Source organism: Lithobates pipiens, unplaced genomic scaffold (assembly GCF_037356315.1).
Source record: "Lithobates pipiens isolate NorthernLeopardFrog02 unplaced genomic scaffold, aLitPip1_a1.2 Scaffold_19, whole genome shotgun sequence".
Taxonomy (NCBI): domain Eukaryota; kingdom Metazoa; phylum Chordata; class Amphibia; order Anura; family Ranidae; genus Lithobates; species Lithobates pipiens.
Window position 1 is genome coordinate 332675174 of NW_027507764.1, and position 22904 is coordinate 332698077.

Below are 22904 nucleotides of genomic sequence, written 5' to 3' on the forward strand. Positions count from 1 at the left end.
GAGTGAAATGGCTAAGCACAAAAGATCAGAAGTACAGTATCTCACAAAAGTGAGTACACCCCTCACATTTTTGGAAATATTTTATATCTTTTCATGTGACAACGCTGAAAAAAATTACACTTTGCTACAATGTAAAGTAGTGAGTGTACAGCTTGTATAACAGTGTAAATTTGCTGTCCCCTCAAAATAACTCAATATGCAACATTAATGTCTAAACCGCTGGCAACAGAAGTGAATAAACCCCCTAAGTGAAAATGTCCAAATTGGGCCCAATGTGTCAATATTTTGTGTGGCCACAATTATTTTCCAGCACTGCCTTAACCCTCTTGGGCATGGAGTTCACCAGAGCTTCACTGGTTGCAATTGGAATCATCTTCCACTCCTCCACAATGACATCATGGAGCTGGTGGATGTTGGAGACTTTGCGCTCCACCACCTTCCATTTGAGAATGCCCCACAGATGCTCAGTAGGGTTTAGGTCTGGAGACATGCTTGGCCAGTCCATCACCTTTACCCTCAGCTTCTTTAGTAAGGCAGCAATCGTCTTGGATGTGTGCTTGGGGTAGTTATCATGTTGGAATACTGCCTTGTGGCCCAGTCTCTGAAGGGAGGGGGGGGGATCATGCTCTGCCTCAGTATGTAACAGTACATGTTGGCATTCATGGTTCTCTCAATGAACTGTAGCTCCCCAGTGATGGCAGCACTCATGCAGCCCCACACCATGACACTCCCACCAACATACTTGACTGTAGGCAAGACACACTTGTCTTTGTACACCTCACCTGGGTGCCACCACACACTCTTGACACCATCTGAACTAAATAAGTTTATCTTGGTCTCATCAGACCGCAGGACATGGTTCCAGTAATCCATGTCCTTAGTCTGCTTGTCTTCAGCAAACTGTTTGCGGGCTTTCTTGTGCATCATCTTTAGAAGGGGCTTCCTTTTGGGGCGACAGCCTTGCAGACCAATTTGATGCAGTGTGCGACATCTGCAGCAATGCTGGCAGCCCTCTGCAGCAATGCTGGCAGCTACGTCTGTTTCCCAAAGACAACCACTGGATATGACGCTGAGCAACTGCACTCAACTTCTTTGGTCGACCATGGCAAGGCCTGTTCTGAGTGGAACCTGTCCTGTTAAACCGATGTATGGTCTTGACCACCGTTCTGCAGCTCAGTTTCAGGGTCTTGGCAATCTTCTTATAGCCTAGGCCATCTTTATGTAGAGCAACAATTATTTTTTTCAGATCCTCAGAGAGTTCTTTGCCATAAGGTGCCATGTTGATCTCCCAGTGACCAGTATGAGAGAGTGAGAGAGATGAAACCAAATATAACACGCCTGCTCCCCATTCGCACCTGAGACCTTGTAACACTGAGTCACATGACACCAGGGAGGGAAAATGGCTAATTGGTCCCAATTTGGACATTTTTACTTAGGGGTGTACGCACTTTTTTGCCAGCATTTTAGACATTAATGGCTATTGAGTTATTGTGAGGGGACAGCAAATGTACACTGCTATACAAACTGTACACTCACTACTTTACATTGTAGCAAAGTGTAATTTCTTCAGTGTTGTCGCATGAAAAGATATATCAATATATTTTTTAAATATTAAAATATTTACAAAAATGTGAGGGGCGTACTCACTTGTGTGAGTTGCTGTACCTAGAGTGGAATAGTTTTTTTGTTTTTTGTTTTTTTTGTTTTATTTTTCTCACAGAAATCAGTAAACTGAATCACAGAACTTACAGTATATACCATTGGGCAAAATTAGGTCAAACTAGTATGTACTTTACCCTTAAGAAAACAGTCCTAAGTAATGTTCATGTTCTCCTGCACTCCTAATGTTGTAGAAAAAATGAAAATGTCCCACCAGAATGTTTGCCAGTGCAGATGAGAAACTGTGGTAATTTTACATGGCCGGTTTAAAGCTGTTTTTTTTCTAAGACATGTATTATTTTTTTTTATACATGCTGTTCAGTTCTCATTTTAGTGTTCTGAGAAACCTCCTTGCATGAATGTAGGAAACCCAAGCGTTCCAGATTGGAGACAGAGCATGTTGAATTGGTAATTGAGAGCTAAAAGCTGGCTGAGAACGTTCTTCAGTGATTTGAGTAGTCGTCTCCCTTCCTTCTCTTCTTCTTCTGCTAAGATGTTCTCCATGTCCTTGTTGCCCTCAATGGGATTGCACTGTGCCTCTTTCTGTCTACTCTCAGCTTTTCTTACTCTCATTCCAGAATGCTCTCAGCTTGTCTTTTTCCGGCCAATCTGTTTTCCATGTCATCGTGCGCTCGTGCTCCAACCTGGAACGTTTGGTCTCTGTCCAAGTCAGGCGCTGAAAAGAAGGGTTAGAAGTGAGTTTTATTTTTTTTTTCTATTGTTGGCGGCGCAATGTGTAAGTTCACTTATATTACTGAAGTTATTTCCTAAGAAAACAATTCCTCTGTTCATTATATAATGAGCACAATTGATTTAGCAGTAGGAGCCTTCCTGATATTCACAAAACCATTTCCGTATTGCTTTACCACTACCTGCTAATGTGATTTGTATCCTTTAGCTGTCTATTTGTTTTGAAGGATGGCTGTCTGTGTATTGGACAAGGGGTCTATTTTGATTTTAAAGTCGGGGCATTTAGATGATTCTTAAGTAGCAAGGAAATTCTTACAAATGTAAGCCCAGTTCTGGTCTAATTGCTTATTTTTTAATTAAATGTGTAAGGGTTAGCATTTCTATCAGTTTTTATTGCTGTTTTTGACTCCTTTGGGGAGAGTTCTCTCTTCTGACTCAGTGGCAGATGGTCAAAAATTAAGGAAATTTGAGGCCACTGGACAGCAGGACACAGGCAGCAATAGAAACATTTTTAGAGGTTCTGACCTTTCCTACTCTATTAAAAAGCGTACTGTATTTTTCCCCATTGGTGAAATCCCATCTTTTCTTGTCCATCTAACATTCGATCACTAGCCTGAAAGGGTTAGAAAATGTTGCTAAAGGGCACACGGTAACAAAATCTGATGCAGTTCTAACCCTTTCACACAAGTTTTGTCTTTAATGTACAACTGTCACTGAAGAGGTAAAGGAGCTGCCATTGCTGGCCTGCTTCTGAAAATTCTAGCTCCATGGCTAGTTTCCAAATCTCAGATCCAGAACATGCATGGTGTAAATTTAGAAAAGTGTGTGTATGCTTTATATCTACCTGTCCCAGGTAAGCGACTTAAAAATTTGTTTTAAACAGAACAAGGTGACTGCTGTTGTTTAGCTGATGAAAGCTACACTTCTTAATTCATTTTGCAGCAACATAGACGAGGAAATATTAAAGCCAAACTCTGGGAAACTTGAAAACTGCCCCTTGCAATGGGGCTGTGCCTGCACTGCAATGGTTAATTGCGCATTCAGGCCTAGGGGACTTTAATAATAACAATAATATTCGTTTAATTTGTTTTACTTACCCGATCCTCCACTCCTTTGCATTGCTGGACCGGTCCCCGCAGCTGCTTCTTCTACCCCTTGCTCTAGTGGTCTAAAATCCTGATGTCGTCAACAACGATACGCTGAGGAACAGCCCAACATGGGAGCAATGGGGAGTGCTGATTGCTGGGGAAGCGGAAGATCAGATATGTAAAGGTGTGTGTCTACTCTCCCCTAGACTAAATGAGCAGTTGGCCCTTGCAGTGCGGGCACAGCCCCACTGCAAGTGATCATTTTCAGGTTTCCATTTCTCTGGGATCCTTTCTCTGGGATAAAGTGTTAGGTACTGAAGTGGTACACTTTCTTTCATGGAATTAGGTAGTTGTGGCACCCTAAAGACAAAATTAACTAATTTTTTAATTTGTTTGACATGCTTGTTTTTATTTTATTGTACTGTAAGGTCACATGAGCTCAGTATAATTTCTCCAACCATGAGATTTAATAATTATGGAATTGATGAGATACATTTTCAATGTAATGATGTGAGGCAGTAGATCTAATAATCAGAATTACTCTTTTAGGAACCTAGTGGCAATGGTTGATGCTCTGACAAGTAGTCTTTAAATCACTGGGGTTGATTTACTAAAATTGGAGAGTGAAAAATCTGGTGCAGCTCTACATGGTTAAAGAAGAGGGGGGTTTTTTGGATTGCGCTATGGATCTCCTACTATAGAGTAAATTGGATTATACCAAGTAGGTAAAGTGGAAAAGTAGCAGGGAAAAAAGGGGTAAGAGCAGCCTCTATTTGTTTCCACCTTGACAGGTGGAAAGGTACTAGGAAAAGGGGTGAAGATAAATAGACTTGGCGCTATACCTTCTCCATGCCAATTTATATGTTTAAAACTTTATGAGATATATTTTCCAGGGTGCTGGCAATTAAATAAAATTATGAAACCAATGAATGGCAATTGCTTGCCATAACCACTACGAGTGCAAGTACATATAAATTACATGTGCCACAGGATATATACTGTCATCAATTAGAAAATATTAAAATGCAAGTGAAAAAATATAAGTGGAAAAAATTCAAGTGAAAAGATTGGGTAAGGAATGGTGGCTAATTCTTTCCTAATGGTATAGTGACTGTGCTTGGTCTGTGATAAAAAATTATGCTGAATGCAATCAAAATGAACTAACGTGACAACCAACACGCTGTGACAGACATAAAAAGCAGATAACCATGTATTGTGCAAAAACCAATATAAAAACCAATATGAAAAAACAATATTAAAAATATTAGAAAATAATATTAAAAATATTAAAAATTAGAATTAACATTCATAGTGAACCATATATATTTTTTTTGGATTGTGAATAGTCTTTATAGTGAGTGGCGTGATCCTCCGTGCATATAGGGAAGGAAGGGGGGTGGTGATATTCAAACAGTGTTTCCCGTGTTCAGTGGTTACTCCAATAATATGCTCTCACCGGAAAAAATACCCCATCCGGGGTGGATCGACCTTCACAATATCAGCTATTGTGTCGCTTCTCTGGCTTGCTTCTGGTGCGATAATGGGGGTCTCTCGTTTTTCGGTGAGTGTAGTAAACCACATGTATTATATCAAAAGAGAGGCATATCCATAGCGTGATACCGTTTAAAATATATATTTATTAAAGAAAATAGATAAAATCTACTTACAAACGTAGATATTGCAATGGCAGTAATAGTACAGCGTTCAGGCAGGTTTAAAAGTCCCGCTCAGCTTCCTGGTTAGCGCTAGAGGTGTACGTCGTATGGCCACGCCCTACGCGTTTCGTCACTCAGACGTCATCCGGAGCGGGCCACATCACCCTGAATGCGCTCGATCTCGTCTCATCTCGGATGCTAAGCAGCGTCGGGCCTGGTTAGTACCTGAATGGGAGACCACCAAGGATACCAGGTGCTGTAGGTTAAAACGCCTACGGCCACATCACCCTGAATGCGCTCGATCTCGTCTCATCTCGGATGCTAAGCAGCGTCGGGCCTGGTTAGTACCTGAATGGGAGACCACCAAGGATACCAGGTGCTGTAGGTTAAAAACGCCTACGGCCACATCACCCTGAATGCGCTCGATCTCGTCTCATCTCGGATGCTAAGCAGCGTCGGGCCTGGTTAGTACCTGAATGGGAGACCACCAAGGATACCAGGTGCTGTAGGTTAAAAAGCGCTCCGGATGACGTCTGAGTGACGAAACGCGTAGGGCGTGGCCATACGACGTACACCTCTAGCGCTAACCAGGAAGCTGAGCGGGACTTTTAAACCTGCCTGAACGCTGTACTATTACTGCCATTGCAATATCTACGTTTGTAAGTAGATTTTATCTATTTTCTTTAATAAATATATATTTTAAACGGTATCACGCTATGGATATGCCTCTCTTTTGACATAATACATGTGGTTTACTACACTCACCGAAAAACGAGAGACCCCCATTATCGCACCAGAAGCAAGCCAGAGAAGCGACACAATAGCTGATATTGTGAAGGTCGATCCACCCCGGATGGGGTATTTTTTCCGGTGAGAGCATATTATTGGAGTAACCACTGAACACGGGAAACACTGTTTGAATATCACCACCCCCCTTCCTTCCCTATATGCACGGAGGATCACGCCACTCACTATAAAGACTATTCACAATCCAAAAAAAATATATATGGTTCACTATGAATGTTAATTCTAATTTTTAATATTTTTAATATTATTTTCTAATATTTTTAATATTGTTTTTTCATATTGGTTTTTATATTGGTTTTTGCACAATACATGGTTATCTGCTTTTTATGTCTGTCACAGCGTGTTGGTTGTCACGTTAGTTCATTTTGATTGCATTCAGCATAATTTTTTATCACAGACCAAGCACAGTCACTATACCATTAGGAAAGAATTAGCCACCATTCCTTACCCAATCTTTTCACTTGAATTTTTTCCACTTATATTTTTTCACTTGCATTTTAATATTTTCTAATTGATGACAGTATATATCCTGTGGCACATGTAATTTATATGTACTTGCACTCGTAGTGGTTATGGCAAGCAATTGCCATTCATTGGTTTCATAATTTTATTTAATTGCCAGCACCCTGGAAAATATATCTCATAAAGTTTTAAACATATAAATTGGCATGGAGAAGGTATAGCGCCAAGTCTATTTATCTTCACCCCTTTTCCCAGCTCTACATGGTAGCCAATCGGCTTCTAACTTCAGCTTGAATGAATGAATGACTGACTTGTATAGCGCTACCTATACGAACTGAATCGCCTTAGGGCGCTTTTCTTGCCACCGGTGTCCATCTGCAGCTATTTATGCGGTCCTTTAAACTGTAGAGTCCCGACACTTACAACATTGACATACACGTACACATATTATGGCCAATTTTTTTTTGGACAGGGTCTAATTAACCTACCAGCATGTCTTTGGAGTGTGGGAGGAAACCGGAGTACCCGGAGGAAACCCACGCAGGCACAGGGAGAACATGCAAACTCCAGGCAGATAGTGTCGTGGTCGGGATTTGAACCAGCAACCCTATTGCTGCTAGGTGAAAGTGCTAACCACTACACCACTGTGCTGCCCTATAGCTTGTTCTATTAAGCTTTGGCAAATGAAAACTGGACGCTGATTGGTTTTTATGCAGAGCTGCATCGGATTTTGTACTCTCTGGTTTCAGTAAATCGGTCCCACAGTGTTTCTCGTGACCACATTTTAATCTGACTTTTATGTTTTTCAGTTCCATGTCAATTGCAGCAAGCCTTGTGAGTGAAGACACAAAGACAAAGTTTCTGAACAAAATGGGCCAGCTGACAACATCTGGTGCAATGTTGGCAAATGTTTTTCAGCGCAAGAAATAGGTGGCTTGCTGCTAGCCAATAAAACACTAAAGATGGACCACTTGCTCCTTGTACTTGAACTACTTGCCTTTTTTTTTATTTTTTCTTCATGTCTTACGTTCTTGTAATATATTTTATTGAAGACTCCAAAGAAATTTGCACTTCATTAGAATCCGCATGTCTGTTGATTCGGGAGTTCATACTGTAACTTAAGTTGAAGAAGGATCTTTAGCCTATACCATGTCTCCGTTCTGTGTTTTTGTCTTTTTTTTTTTTTTTCTTCTTCTTTTTTTATACATAAATATATATATATAGTGAAAAAAGTATTTTTTCTGAAAAAAAATATTGGCAACTCTATCTGTTATATACTGCACAAAGTTGCAATGGTACTTAGTAATGTAAATTCTTTATCATGAAATAATAAAGTCAGATATTGATATGTACGTAAATATTGGAAATAGCAATCAGTTTGTTTTTATTTTTAAATGAATAAGAAAACAGCCAGCGTTAACCTGTGCCTTTTTTGGATTCATCCTCGAGTCTACAGTAGAAGGACAAGCATAAATAACTTGCATTCCCAGTTTTGGAGACAATGCTTTTTTCATTCGATGTTCCCTTGGCATTACTACTGTGTGCAGTAATACTGTCATGTTGCCATGTTGTTGTCGTTTTAAAAATGTAAAAACCTTTTGATGAAGACCATCTTAAAAAATTTACTACAATTGTGTTCGCTATAATCGGATCTAAAAGAAGGTAGTTCATATTTTTATGGTGTTTGCTTTACCTCATTTTCAGTTCTGCTTTTTCTAAAAGCCATATCCATTTTTTTTTTTTTAAGCTGTGCTTGCATTCCATTAAAAGCTGTGACTGAATGCCTTCTACTATTAGAACCTCCAACAGAAGTGCACCTCAACAAGATCCTCAAATAAGTTTAAGACTTCTTTAGAAAACCTCTGTTCTTAGCTATTTTCCACCGCAGCAAAAGTATAGTCAGAGTAACTCACTCACATACTATGAGCCCAAGGGATGGGAGGATCCAGTGCAGGGTCTCCATTTCCAATTAAAAGACTTTGTTTGGCCCTCTACAGACGGGAAGTGTACGACTCTGCCAACTCATGTGAATCCCACACAGAGACTTGTATTGCCATGCCCTTATGGGTGATTTGCTTAGCTTGTGTCTCTTTTGTTGATCACCACTCCCTTAGTTGCCACAATATGAAGTTAAAAGAATCTGGATCGAATAATGAAAGTTTTTGATTTATTTCTAAAGGTGTCATCCTTAGCCTGTATTAGTGATTCTCTGACCCAAACCGCACATGCATTCAACATGGTTTCAGAACACTTGATAAGCCAATGCTTGTTCTAGGTCAGTTGTTCCCAAGTAGTGAAGGAATGATATGGATGGCAGCCTAGAAGCACAGGGGTCTCAAACTGGCGGCCCTGCAGCTGTTGCCAAACTACAAATCCCATGAGGCATGACTTCCACAGACAGAGGCATGATGGGACTTGTAGTTTTGCAACAGCTGGAGGGCTGCCAGTTTTGAGACCACTGCTCTATCATGACCATCTCTTCTAAGTTTACAATCTGTCATAGGGAATTGTTAACTGCATGTTGCCACTTATACCTGCCTGTTGGCCTCTCCTAAACAAAATACACAAGTGTACATTCATTATTTAAACCATCTTATGACGCTATTCATAGGGGGTTATTTGCTAAAGGAAAATCCACTTTGCACTGCAAGTGCACTTGAAAGTGTGCTGAAAGTGCACTTGGAAGTGCAGTCATTGTAGATCCGAGGGGGACATGCAAGGAAAATAAAAAACAGCATTTTTTTTTTGGGGACATGATTGGATTATAAAATCAGCAGGGCTTCCATTCATTTCAGATCTACCCCTTAGATTTAGAGCAACTGCACTTCCAAGTGCACTTTTAGTGCAAAGTGGATTTGCCTTTCGTAAATAACCCCCATAGTGTCACAAATGAAACAATGATATACGGATACTCAAAAGTTTAGACAAAACATAGAATTGCAAAATATATACACCAAAAGCAAGATATATATTGGCAGTGGCTCATATAAGTTTGCAATTAAGAGGAATATGAGATTAAATTCGGCCCATAGCAACATTAATAGCACACAGAGTGATGCAATACAGCATTGCAAATCATATTTTTCTTCAACAATGGAGGTTCGGTGAGATCTGTTTTGGTTGATAGAGTTTAATCCATACCAAGTAAAAGTATCAGACAGCAGCCTTCTGTGATCTACAGGCACCTGTGAGCACGGAAAAACACTTTTTGTAATACACAGAGAAATAAAAGGGAGATTCAGGCAAAAATACAGCTTTATGTATTCTAGGAGTCATCACAACTCTAAATCCATGCTAAAATACCCCCCTTCCCTTTCAAAGGCAATACCTACTGACTGGTTCCATGGAGAATCCCAGACTATGTTCATATTGCCCTTTTAAAATGTATATTTTTATTGTTTTCCTTTAAACACTAATTTCCTTGGTCTACATAATGTTTGAGAATTAGGAAATGTAAGTCTCTATTTTTGAGATTTTTCATTTTGATATTTGTTAGCTCTGAGGACACAACTGTATGTAAATATTCCATACAGTATTATAGCCACCATAAATGTTATTTATTTAGGAAAGGTGGTCATCTTTTATTTTTCTCAGGATGGCTTACTGCTGGTTGGCCAGCATAACGCATGAACAGATTCTGGCATAAATGCAGCTATTTTAAATAACTGTACTATACGGCAATGAACAACTTTTTATTTGTATTAGATAATATATTGTGGTCTTATTTATGCAGTGTTTTACAATATGGCACAGAGAAATTGTGTGCAGGAGCTTGTGACAGGCTATCGGGCATCCGCTTTCATTACTTGAAACTGGTTCTATTTAATGTCAGATTGGTTGCTGTAGGCCTCTGCATGCCTTGGTTCTGTGTCAGGTTGATGGGCTTATTGATGCAGTTTTCATACTTATTGTCATATCAGTCATTTTGTATAAAGAAAATCCTTCCTTTTTGAAAAATTTTACTAATCCATTTGTTTGCTGCAAGTTTAAAAATTTGACCCAGGGGGACATAAGAAGGTCCAAGGTTGAGCAGTAACTCAAGTTATTTCCTAACCTAACCTATTTTTCACAGTTCTCCACACCAACCTAATATGAGGAAATCATCCTCCTCCATTCCTCTTTCCACATGAGGATTCAGAGCTCCTGTTCCAAGTGATATTTTGGCATTTAATTTGGGTCCCGTGTGTAGCCAGTGCTACAGATTGGTTGCTCAGGGAGAAGCATCAAATCTGTGTCCCTGCCACAGTTAAGTGTTGAAAGTAGCCTTGGGACTGGAGGCGTTTGGACTCAGAACTGCTATCAAGTGGCTATAAGAGGATGACTTGTGCAGGTTAGTTTAGCATGGAGATGAATGGTAAGTAATAAGCTTTTTGAGGGAGTTTAAAACCCTCTAGGTATGCCGGCCATACACGGTTTGAATCTCGGACTTCGAAATATTAATAGGCAGGCTGAATGTACCAAGTTGATCAATCGATCAACTTGGGTACAACCAACCTGCTGGATTCATTTACGATTATTGCAAGTGCTATAGTAGCTAGCGATATTCACTGTTATTCCGGCGAGGGCGGCTTCCCTGCCCCCCCTTTCCCTGCCGGGAGAAGACATTGACCCGGCAAGACGGATTTCCATATCAACACTGTCTGTGTTGATGGGGGGAATCAAACACAAAGAAATTCGCTCTGTGTATGGCTGACCTTAAGCCTTGAAATACATACAGGTTAAACAGCCTATCTACTCAAGGCTTGAAGCTTTCTTCCAAGCAAAGCTATAGTGCACCAGTTTATGCACCTCCTTTTTGGTAATTTAAAAATGGCTATTTCTTGTAGCGCAAGAAAGATATTCCCAAACACTCCCATTACAGGCTCATTGCTGTCTCAAGTAAAGAATGCCTGTATGTATCAAAATGTCAATATTAGAAAATTCACAACAGCCACCAATTAGATTCACACTTGCCATGGGGGCTTGAATCTGACTGATGACAAGCTTCAGAAAGAAGACCCTCCCAATGAACATGTGTAGGTCTATGTGATATCTAGCTGATGCTGCAACATTAGAAGTTTGCTGATTGGTTTCACTTGTCCTAGAAATTCTGTTTAAAAGGAGTGGTATTGACAGACATATGGAAACCATCACTGCAGATTTTGAGTTAAAGTGATTTTAAACCTCAGACCTGAAATATGAACAAAGCATATCCCTCTATTAGCAGTGATGGAAATCCTTGGCACCCCAGATGTTTAACTACATTTCCTATGATGCCCAACTACACTGTAGAGTGCATGAGCATCATGGGAAATGTAGTCCCAAAACATCTGGGCTGCCAAGGTTGCCATCACTGCTCGATAATGCGTACTTAAGTGTCTCAAGCATTAAAGCTGGCTTCACATTATACAATTTTCTTGTTCAATTTCCTTTAGATTTACCTTCAACTAATGTAGTGCAAGGGCCTGCCTGATTGCATACAATTGGAAAGTCTATAGGTTTGACCTCATATTATTTGGTTTTGCTAAATCTAAAAGCTAAATGTATGAAAATTGCATGATGTGTAGCCAACTTTAGTGTCACTTTTGTCTACTACTTTGTTCCTCTACTATCAACATGAATCACTTCTGAAAGGTTTTCTTGACACCAAGTGAAAAATGGTGATGGGAGGGCACAGCCTGTGACTGACAGCCTCAGCTTTGTTCCTGTGGGCCTTGTGAAGGGGCACCTTCATCACCTTCATTGGTTGAAACTCACTGGGTAATAAAGTCAAGATGAGGTTTACAAACCCAGAACCTGATGGTTAAATAACAGCCAGCCGATTAGGGAAGAGCAAAAGGCTAGCAATACAAATGTGTAGGGTGTTCTATAACTGGCTCATAGGCATGGTTCTTGGTGACCCATTTCTGGGGCAAAAAAAACTCACATATTAGGTAGATAAGCATATCCTACATTTGTACAACTTGCAGTAAACTTTAATAACAGATTTCAAAAGTGAAGAGTTTCTTGAACAGCAATCTTAAATTATTTGTAAATGTTGGCATCCATTGTGGATGCTGAGGAAGAGAAAGCCGGATTAGCCATATATATTTATAGCGTGTTACTGTAGATGTAGAATAATACTACAATTGTAATTTACAACTGAGTGAATGCACTGATTTTTTTTTTTTTTTCTTTCTGCCTAACCCTTTTTTGAATTTCTGTGAATATACATATTTTCTATGTTGCATTTTTTTTCTTCAAAGGTGACTGTGCATAGTTTTGGGATAGTTTGAAGATTTACAAGAAAGTAGGTCAGCAGTGTGTCATTTGGAAGGCTCTAAAATATTGAAAACCAGGAAAAAGAGCTTACATAAATTTTAGTATTCCTCATTCTATGTGCTCGTCCACAAGAGAGTGCATTGTTTATACATGAAACGTAAGACTGTTTTTCACAATAACTGTCTGGGTAATAATGGAAAGCTTTTCTGTTCAAATAAATGAATACAAAATTACACAGTTTTTTCGCTATGTAGTATTTGTGACTTCTCCAAATGTGGTATATCTTTAACAGTATGAATTCACATACATAGAAGGAACATTACAAATAACTTTTTTCTTTTGTGTTTTTATTGAAAAGTGTTTAACAAGAGAAAGACATAAACCACATTAGAAGATAACAACGGGGTAATGCCAAGCCATACATCTCCATAAACTTACAAAAAGAAAAACAAAGTACATCACATGGTAAGGATATCAGGACCTGCTGAAGTCCATGGCTGTGGTAAGCCTAACCTCATACATAGGTAATATCATCTTCCCACCATGGTACTTGGCAACTTAACCATTTGCTTACTGGGCACTTAGACCCCCCTCATGCCCAGACCAATTTTCAGCTTTCAGTGCTCTCACACTTTGACAATTACTCAGTCATGCAACACTGTAACCAAATGATTTTTTTGTCCTTTACTTCATACCAATAGAGCTTTCTTTTGGTGGTATTTGATCACCTCTCGTTTTTTTATTTTCTGCGCTATAAATGAAAAAAGACCGAAAATTTCGAAAAAAAAATAATTTTTCTTAGTTTCTGTGATAAAATTTTGCAAATTAGCAATTTTTCTTCATAAATTTTGGACACAATTTATACTACTACACATCTTTGTTAAAAATAACCCAAATTATTGCATATTATATGATCTGTGTGAAATTAGTCTACAAGCTATGGTGCAAATCATAAAGATTTGCAAAAAAAGATCACATCTGATGTACTAAGGCCTATCTCCATTCTTGAGACCCTAACAAGCCAGGAAAGTACAAATGCCCCCTTTTTGGAAAGTAGACATTCCAATGTATTTAGTAAGAGGCATGGTGAGTTATTTTAAGTTGTTGTTTTTTCCCACAATTCTTTGCAAAATTAAGATTTTTATTTTTTTTGTTTTCACAAAATTTTCATTGTAATGGCTTATTTCTCCCACACGGAATATGCATACCACAAATAACACCCCAAAATACATACTCCTACTCCTCCTGAGTATAACGATACCACATGTGTGAGACTTTTACACGGCCTGACCACATACAGAGGCCTAATTTTGAAGTAGCACCTTCAGGCATTCTAGGAGCATAAATTACACATTTCATTTCTCAACCACCTATTACAGTTTTGAGGGCCCTGGAACACCAGGGCAATGGGGACGTCCAGAAAATGACCCCATTTTGGAAAGCTAACACCCCAAAGTATAATCTATGAGGCATAATGAGTCTTTTCAATGGTTCATTTTTTTCCAGAAGTTTTTGGAAAATGTGGAAAAAAATGAAAACGCATTTTTTTTTACACAAAGTTATCCGTTTATAAGATATTTCCAACACATAGCATTTACATTGCAAAAATGGCACCCCAAAATACATTCTCCTACTCCTCCTGAGTATATTGATACCACATGTGTGAGACTTTTACACAGCCTGACCACATACAGAGGCCTAATTTTGAAGTAGCACCTCACCTAATCTATGAGGCATAATGAGTCTTTTCAATGGTTAATTTTTTTCCAGAAGTTTTTGGAAAATGTGGAAAAAAATGAAAACGCATTTTTTTTTTACACAAAGTTGTCCGTTTATATGATATTTCCAACGCATAGCATTTACATAGCAAAAATAACACCCCAAAATACATTCTACTACTCCTGAGTATGGCAATACCACATGTGTGAGACGTTTACACAGCCTGGCCACATACAGAGGCGCAACATGCAAGGAACACCGCCGGCGTTCCAGGGACACATAGCCTGCACATACCAAGAATTACACCCCCAAATACATTATGCTGAGCAAAGGGTAAAGAAAAGATTACCTGTGGTTTTAGAAGCGCAGTTGTCTACAGGAGGATATCACTGGTCCAGGCAGCAGGCAGGGACTTGGTCAGCAACAGCGAACACAATTTAGCAGGCAGGGATACTGTCCATATACAGTCCAGGGTAAGTGCAGAGATATTGTCAGCAGTGCCAAAAATATTGGTCCTGGTAGTAGGCAGGTCCATGTGGTGTGGTCAGTGTGGCATGACGGCAGTAAGTCCTACAGGCAGCAGACAGAAGTAGAGCCTCGTTCAGGACAGAATGGGGATAGGGGTAGAGGCTTCTCCCTCCCAAATCTCTTTGAAGCCTCCGAGTCTCCAGGCCCTAATCTAGGAATAAAAAAACAAAGAAAATTGTTTTCTTCTTCCAGAAAAACTATACTGGAGCCCCTCACATATGTGAGACCCCGTGTTGAATCCCACTAGTCCAGTTGCAGAATACAAGATCAGTCCAAGAGGCAAGCAAATATCGTGGTCAAACAGTCCAAGGTCAGTTCCAGATCAGGCAGAGGTATGTACAGAATCGTTAGGCAGAAGCATGGTCGAATAACAGTCCAGGGTCAGTTCCAGATCAGGCAGCGGTATGTACAGAATCGGCAGGCATAAGAGTGGTGAAATAACAAGCCAGGGTCAGTTACAGAGCAGGCAGTGGCATAAGGGGTGTGAAGGTGTATGAAGGCAGGAACTGAGGATTATGTTTACCATACTTCACTAAAAATGTATTGAAGTATGGTAACGCCGAAAACAGTCGCCTATGCAGAGGCCTGGTTGGGAAGGACATTGTGCACAATAATAAGATGTGTCTCTTCTGACTCCTGCTCTGGTACACACCTTACATCTTTTTTGACGTCTTTGGCCTGTTGGTTTGGGAGGGATTTTATCGGGAAAGAGTCGACTAACAACGTCTGATCGGATATTTTCTGGTGGGCCGTGGGAAAATAAGGGCAGTGAAAACTTCCTCCTGGTAGCCAAAGAAACGTTTGGGGTTTTGGGTGGAGTTGCGGTAAATGACATAGGAATTGTAAATGGCCAATTGAAAAAAATAAATTGCTACTTTTTTTGTACCAATGGTATGTCCGTCTTGTGGCAAGATATGGTTCCATCATTTGGTCGTTGAAGTCGACTCCCCCCATGAACAAATTGTATTCATAAATGCATTTTTTTTTTTTTTGCGGGGCCATTCCACAAACGTATTATTGTGGATAGAAGACAACATATACACATCCCTTCTGTCCCTCCACTTCACTGCCAGAACCTCCTTGTTTCTCAGACTCGCGGTTTCTCCTTTTCGCAGCTTCTTATTCACAAGACTTTGAGGAAAGCCCTTCCGATTCCTTTTTACGGTGCCACATGCTGGCGTCTTCTTCCGGTGAAGGTTGTGGAACAGGGGCAGAGATGTGTAGAAGTTATCTACATACAAGTGGTAGCCTTTATCCAATAGGGGGTACAGTGGTGTGAAAAAGTGTTTGCCCCCTTCCTCATTTCCTGTTCCTTTGCATGTTTCGGAACATCAAACCAATTTGAACAATAGTCAAGGACAACACAAGTGAACACAAAATGCAATTTGTAAATGAAGGTGTTTATTATTAAAGGTGAAAAAAATCCAAACCATCATGGCCCTGTGTGAAAAAGTGATTGCCCCCCTTGTTAAAACATACTATAACTGTGGTTGTCCACACCTGAGTTCAATTTCTCTAGCCACACCCAGGCCTGATTATTGCCACACCTGTTCACAATCAAGACATCACTTAAATAGGAGCTGCTTGACACAGTAAGGTCCACCAGAAGATCCTTAAAAGCTACACATCATGCCGAGACCCAAAGAAATTCAGGAACAATTGAGAAAGAATGTAATTGAGATCTATCAGTCTGGAAAGGGTTATAAAGCCATTTCCAAAGCTTTGGGAATCCAGCGAACCACAGTGAGAGCCATTATCCACAAATGGCGAAGACATGGAACAGTGGTGAACCTTCCCAGGAGTGGCCGGCCGCCCAAAATTACCCCAAGAGCGCAACGACGACTCATCCAAGAGGTCACAAAAGACCCCACAACAACGTCCAAGGAACTGCAGGCCTCACTTGCCTCAGTTAAGGTCAGCGTTCATGCCTCCACCATCAGGAAAAGACTGGGCAAAAATGATCTGCATGGCAGAGTTCCAAGGAGAAAACCACTGCTGAGCAAAAAGAACATCAAAGCTCGTCTCAATTTCTCCACAACACATCTTGATGATCCCCAAGACTTTTGGGACAACATTCTGTGGACCGATGAGACAAAAGTGGAACTCTTTGGAAGGTGTGTGTCCAAGTATATCTGGCATAGAAGGAACACTGCATTTCATAAAAAGAACATTATACCAACAGTAAAATATGGTGGTGGTAGTGTGATGGTCTGGGGCTGGTTTGCTGCTTCAGGACCTGGAAGACTTGCCGTGATAAAAGGAACTATGAATTCTGCTGTCTACCAAGAGATCCTGAAGGAGAATGTCCGACCATCTGTTCGTGTACTCAAGCTGAAACGAACTTGGGTCCTGCAGCAGGACAATGATCCTAAACACACCAGCAAGTCCCCCACCGAATGGCTGAAGAAAAACAAAATGAAGACTTTGGAGTGGCCTAGCCAAAGTCCTGACCTGAATCCTATTGAGATGTTGTGGTATGACCTTAAAAAGGCCGTTCATGCTCGAAAACCCTCTAATGTAACTGAATTAGGACAATTCTGCAAAGATGAGTGGGCCAAAATTCCTCCAGGACGCTGTAAAAGCCTCATTGCACGTTATCGCAAACGCTTGGTTGCAGTTGTTGCTGCTAAGGGTGGCCCAACCAGTTATTAGGTTTAGGGGGCAATCACTTTTTCACACAGGGCCATGATGGTTTGGATTTTTTTTCACCTTTAATAATAAACACCTTCATTTACAAATTGCATTTTGTGTTTACTTGTGTTGTCCTTGACTATTGTTTAAATTGGTTTGATGTTCCGAAACACTTAAGTGTGACAAACATGCAAAGGAACAGGAAATGAGGAAGGGGGCAAACACTTTTTCACACCACTGTATATGAGGTCCCAAACAACTTTTCCGCTGGATCCCAAGTAGTCCGGACAATTAGGGGGCTGCAGCTGGGTGTCCTTCCCTTCATACAATATGAATGAATATGTGTACCCTGTGGCTCGGTCGCATAATTTGTAGATCTTCACCCCATAGCGGGCCCTTTTGCTGGGCATAAATTGCTTCATTTTAAGCCTACCACTAACTTTAATAAGGGACTCATCCACACATATGTGTTGGTCCGGGGTAAACAATTTGGGGAATGTTTGTGAAAAATAAGTAGTGGACGAATTTTGTAAAGCCTGTCGTAATTTGGGTCATTTCGTGGAAGGCACTCGGTATTGTCGCTGTAATGTAAGAACCTCAGGATCATCTGATACCTGATTCTGGGCATTACCGCGGAGAAGAGCGGTGTGTGGTGGAGGGGGTGGGTTGACCAATAGGTACGCAATTGATTTTTTTTGTTGAGTCCCATGTTAAATGTGAGGACTAAAAAAACCTTGAACTCCTCCACCGTTAGGTCTCTCCATTCGTAGGGACGGGCATAATAAGATGTCGGATTTTTCCAAATAAATTGCTGTGCATACAGGTTGCACTGGGCCACAATTGACGACAACATATCCTCCGTAAAAATGTAATTAAAAAAATCTATTGGGGTAAAATTCTCCGTGTCCACCTGGACTCCTGGCTGGGCAGTGAAAGGGGGAACATTGGCCTCTCCTGAATTAGGAGGAAGCCACAAGGGGTTCTGAAGGGCATAGGGAAGGCCGGCATGGCTCCTAACCCTTTGGGGCTGAGATGACACCCCACTGGTACTTGGCCTTTCTTGCCGGGGCACTGCGGTGCTGGTGGACGGCACTGCCTCACTAGAACGCCTTCGTTTGATGGGCCGGATATCTTCCTCCTCGGATTCAGTCAGTGTTTCACTGCTGAGGACTGGCTCATAATTTATGTCGGCTTCAGAATCCGAATCTGAAAGAGAATCTGAAGAGGAGAGCTCCCCGTTGCTCTCGTCGGCCGTGGAAAGAATTTTGTACGCCTCCTCGGCGGAAAAGACTCATTTAGACATGTTGCTGGTGTTAAGCCTGCACTGATGAGGTGGCACTGATGTGCACTGATTGATGGCACAGATGTGCACTGATGAGGTGGCACAGATGTGGCACAGATGTGCACTGATGAGGTGGCACAGATGTGCACTGATGAGTCGGCACAGATGTGCACTGATTGTACAGATGTGCACTGTTTAGGTGGCACAGATGGGCGCTTTTGAGGTGGCACAGATGGGTGCTTTTGAGGTGGCACAGATGGGTGCTTTTGAGGTGGCACAGATGGGCGCTTTTGAGGTGGCACAGATGGGTGCTTTTGAGGTGGCACAGATGGGCGCTGTTGAGGCGGCACAAATGGGCACTGATGGGTCGGCACAGATGTGCACTGATTTATTGCACAGATGTGCAGATTTATTGCACAGATGGGCACTGCTGAGCCGGCAGATGGGCACTGCTGAGGCGGCACAGATGGGTACTGCTGAGTCGGCACAGATGGGCACTGCTGGGTTGGCACAGATGGGCACTGCTGAGGTGACACAGATGGGCACTGATGGGTCGGCACAGATGTGCACTGATTTATTGCACAGATGTGCAGATTTATTGGACAGATTTGCAGCAGATGGGCACTGCTGAGGCGGCACAGATGGGCGCTGAGGCGGCACAGATGGGCGCTGAGGCGGCACAGATGGGCACTGCTGTGGTGGCACAGATGGGCACCAATTTGTACAGATGGGCACCGATTGGCACTGGCGGTGCACAGATGGACACTGACGTTGCACAGATGGTGCACAGATGATGCACAGGTGGGCACTGGCGGGGTAGAGATGGGCACTGGCGGGCACAGATGGCACAAAAAACACTCTTTTTTTCAACTCACAGAATCGCTCTCCTCACACGCTGTCTCTGTGTGAGGAGACAGATTCGGCAATGGGAGATGATCTCATTTGTTTACATTTGAGATCCTCACCCATTGGAGGCGGCGATCGCGCTGTAAACGGCTGCTGTGATTGGCCGTTTACAGCGATCTGTGATTGGCTGTGTCCAGGGGACATGGCCAACACAGATTTTCCCCGATGTGTGCTCCCGGGAGCGCGCGGGAGCCATTAAAGGGGACGACGTCAATAGACGTAGTCCCGGCATTCAAGATCCGCGCTGTAGCCGTCATTTGACTATAGCGTGGACCTCAAGTGGTTGAACAGGCCAAATGTCAAGTTAGCCACTTTAACGTTAGCAATAAACCGCCAGAGCACAAGGTGACCTTCGCAACTAAGCCCCAAAAAGAGACCACTATCCCAGTCCACAGTCTCATGCGCTGGCCTAATACATGGCTACTGACTACCTCTAAGTGGAGGGAATAACTTCGCAACCCAAAAAAATTGTCCACATCCCACACAATCGGTATAGTGATCCCGACTTCCAGAAAAAGAGAAAAAAGGAGGGGACAGACAGAAAAGATTTAAAAATAGGAGAAGGAAGGACATGCCAACTCCTCCAAACTAGACCACTGGATAAGCCATGGGCACCAGGGTGTCTCCCGGCAGATATCGAATCCAGGGGCTCCAGGTTTTCTCAAACTCCTTTTAGTTTGTCGTTTAGAATTGCAGATAGCCTTTTTTTTTAACCATAATCCAAGACAGATTAGCCCTTACCAAGTCCATAGGTATCACTTACGGTTTTCTTTTAATTAAATTGAAATTTCATTTACATCTACTTGATTTATGCTAATTGTCTTCCAGTTTAGCAGTTAACTGAGGCTGATGTTGGCTGGCCACTTTTAGGCTCCGTTCACATAGTGAAAAATGGCTTTTGGTTGTGGTTTATTTTTTGCGTGGAGTGTTTCTGCTAGTCGTGCATAGGGCAGACCATTCAGCAGCAGCAGAGCTTTTCTTACTAGTGTTGTGTGTTCTTTGAACCAGTGGTTGATTCAGTGGTTCGGTTTGTGTTCTGTCACACATCAGAAAAAGCACTCATTTAGTTGCATGTGGCATGATCAAGGGTCTTATGGTTGGTAAAATGCTCCTGAAAATTTACTACTTCTTTATTTTTATTTTTTATTTTTTTTGGAATGAGGGTAAGGTTGAAATGTTGCAAAATTACATCTGACATAGAATCCATTTCACTTGTGACTATCTGGATAGAAATAATACACTCCGTGTCTGACTGTTTTGTAGCATGTAGTAGCGATTAATATCCAACTGTAACACAATAATTCACATTGTGCAATTGGACACTACTACATACAGTCCCTGACAAAAGTCTTGTCGCTTGTGTACAAATTGACCTAAAGTGCCGCTAAAATATATTTCTAATCAAGATTTTGTTACAAGAAATGGGTCATTTTAATCCCAACAGCTTTTGTAATAATGTTTCAGTGCAAAACGAAACTGACAAAAAGTATTCTAATATTCACAGCTTGGTAAAGCCCATTGAGTAAATTTTTGCCAAGACATAAGTGTCCAAGACTTTTGAGCGGAGAGGAGCAGGTATATCCAGGAGTCGGAGGAAGGCATTTTCCATATTGAGGGTAGCCAACCTGTGGCATGGGAAGTCGGTTCTCCATAACCAGAGCAACAAGCACGCATGACCCTTAGAATATATGTTCATTTGGGTCAACTTCATTCGGTAAGCTCACATCTATTGAGGTGGTGGTACCGTCACGAGGGTGGTGGCTTTGTTGAAATACAACTGGACTACTTTTCAAAATTTTTTGATTCTTTGGATTTCACAAAGGACAGTTTGTTCTTTTGCTTTTTTGTGTTATTTACACACGATATATTCACTTACTGAAGTATAAATATCAACAAGCACAAATATATATTTGCATCGATAAGAACCCTTGATTAATGTAAATTGCACAAGTATTTTCATGTACACGTTGAATTAATTCAATTTATTCTATATAGTGCTGCACTTTAATATTTTTCACTTTGAGCTAAATTATTCATGTTTAGTGTGTTAGCTGCTTTTTGGGATAGCGCAGTGTCAATTTTTGGTTACACATGCAAAAACCTGACTTGAAGATTCTGAGGCCACATGGGAAAAAAAGGTGTTGAGGCCAAAGAATTCAATTTTAGTCTCATCTGACCATAACACCAAACGATATGTCTGGCGGAAATCCAATACAGCTCACCATCCAAATAACACCATTCCTACAGTAAAACAAAGAGGTAGTAACATCCTATTATGATGTGTTCCTCTGCAGCAGGGACTGGAGCACTTATCAGGATAGAAAGAAAAATGAATGGGGCAATCAAATTCTTGAGGAACATCTACTGCTCTTGAGAAGTTCTGCAAAGAAGAGTGGGCAAATATTGTCTTGATGTGCAAAGTCAGAAGAGACATATCCAAAGAGACTAAAGGCTGTAATTAAAGGTGGTTCAACAAAATACTGACACAAGGGGGTGATTATTTTTTGCAACTCAATGATTTTGTGTTTGATTTTTATTTTATTTTTTTCAGACATGTTGGTGTTATATCTTTCAGTTGGCTAGTAAAAGTTGCACTGAGTGAATACAGCTGGATAAAACAAAAACTCTGTGCCTTCATTTCAGGCTTCAAAGCAACAAAATGTGACCATTTTATATTATATGGGGGAGGGGGGTGATTCTTTTCTATGCCCACTGTAGAAAGCTATAAATGAATTTATTTCCCATTTGGCTTCTAAAAAAAATTGTCCAAATGTTGATGGTGCAGTAGCATACAGTAGTAAATTGTATACTTGCCTAATGATAATTATCCTTTTCCTAGCGCTAAAGTAAGGTGACATGTACATAGGTATGGTCCACATACCTGATAGGACTAACTATACTATAAATGAAACCCCTCTAACAAGGTTAATTTTCTACTTTAAAAGTGCTTATCTGTATATTTTTATGTGGGGTAGTCCCTGCTGTCAGTATACAATAGTGCGGTAGAGGATATTCCTGCTTCATACATCGTTTCTGTTGATGCAGGGATCTGTTTTTTTTTCTTTTCTTTTGTGTTCAAACCGCTGGTTGAACAAAAAAGAAAAATGAACGTGTATGAACAGTGATCTCTGGCACTGGAAGTGAGAGTACCACCAGTCAGAATAAGTACAGCAATAAAATTGTCTTTTATTTAATGGAGAAGGATATAAGTTTCTATTGCTGTTTGAGTTCCCAACT

The 22904-nt window shown here is 41.0% G+C and overlaps 1 protein-coding gene and 2 pseudogenes across 4 annotated transcripts in view; all 3 read left to right on the forward strand.

Moving 5' to 3' along the window:
• The window catches only part of RELCH (RAB11 binding and LisH domain, coiled-coil and HEAT repeat containing), a 208430-nt gene extending 195596 nt beyond the window's left edge, over nt 1–12834 (forward strand). For 3 of the 4 annotated variants that reach the window (XM_077492055.1, XM_077492056.1, XM_077492058.1), the window contains one exon: nt 7171–12834. In XM_077492055.1, the coding sequence (XP_077348181.1) occupies nt 7171–7291 (121 nt within the window). In that variant the 3' untranslated portion in view covers nt 7292–12834. Of the gene's footprint in view, nt 1–2237; nt 2355–7170 lie in introns of all 4 variants that reach the window. The other variant, XM_077492057.1, reaches the window with a different exon arrangement.
• On the forward strand, nt 5363–5480 carry LOC143998920 (5S ribosomal RNA; annotated as a pseudogene).
• On the forward strand, nt 5487–5604 carry LOC143998921 (5S ribosomal RNA; annotated as a pseudogene).
• Nucleotides 12835–22904: the final 10070 nt, after the last annotated feature.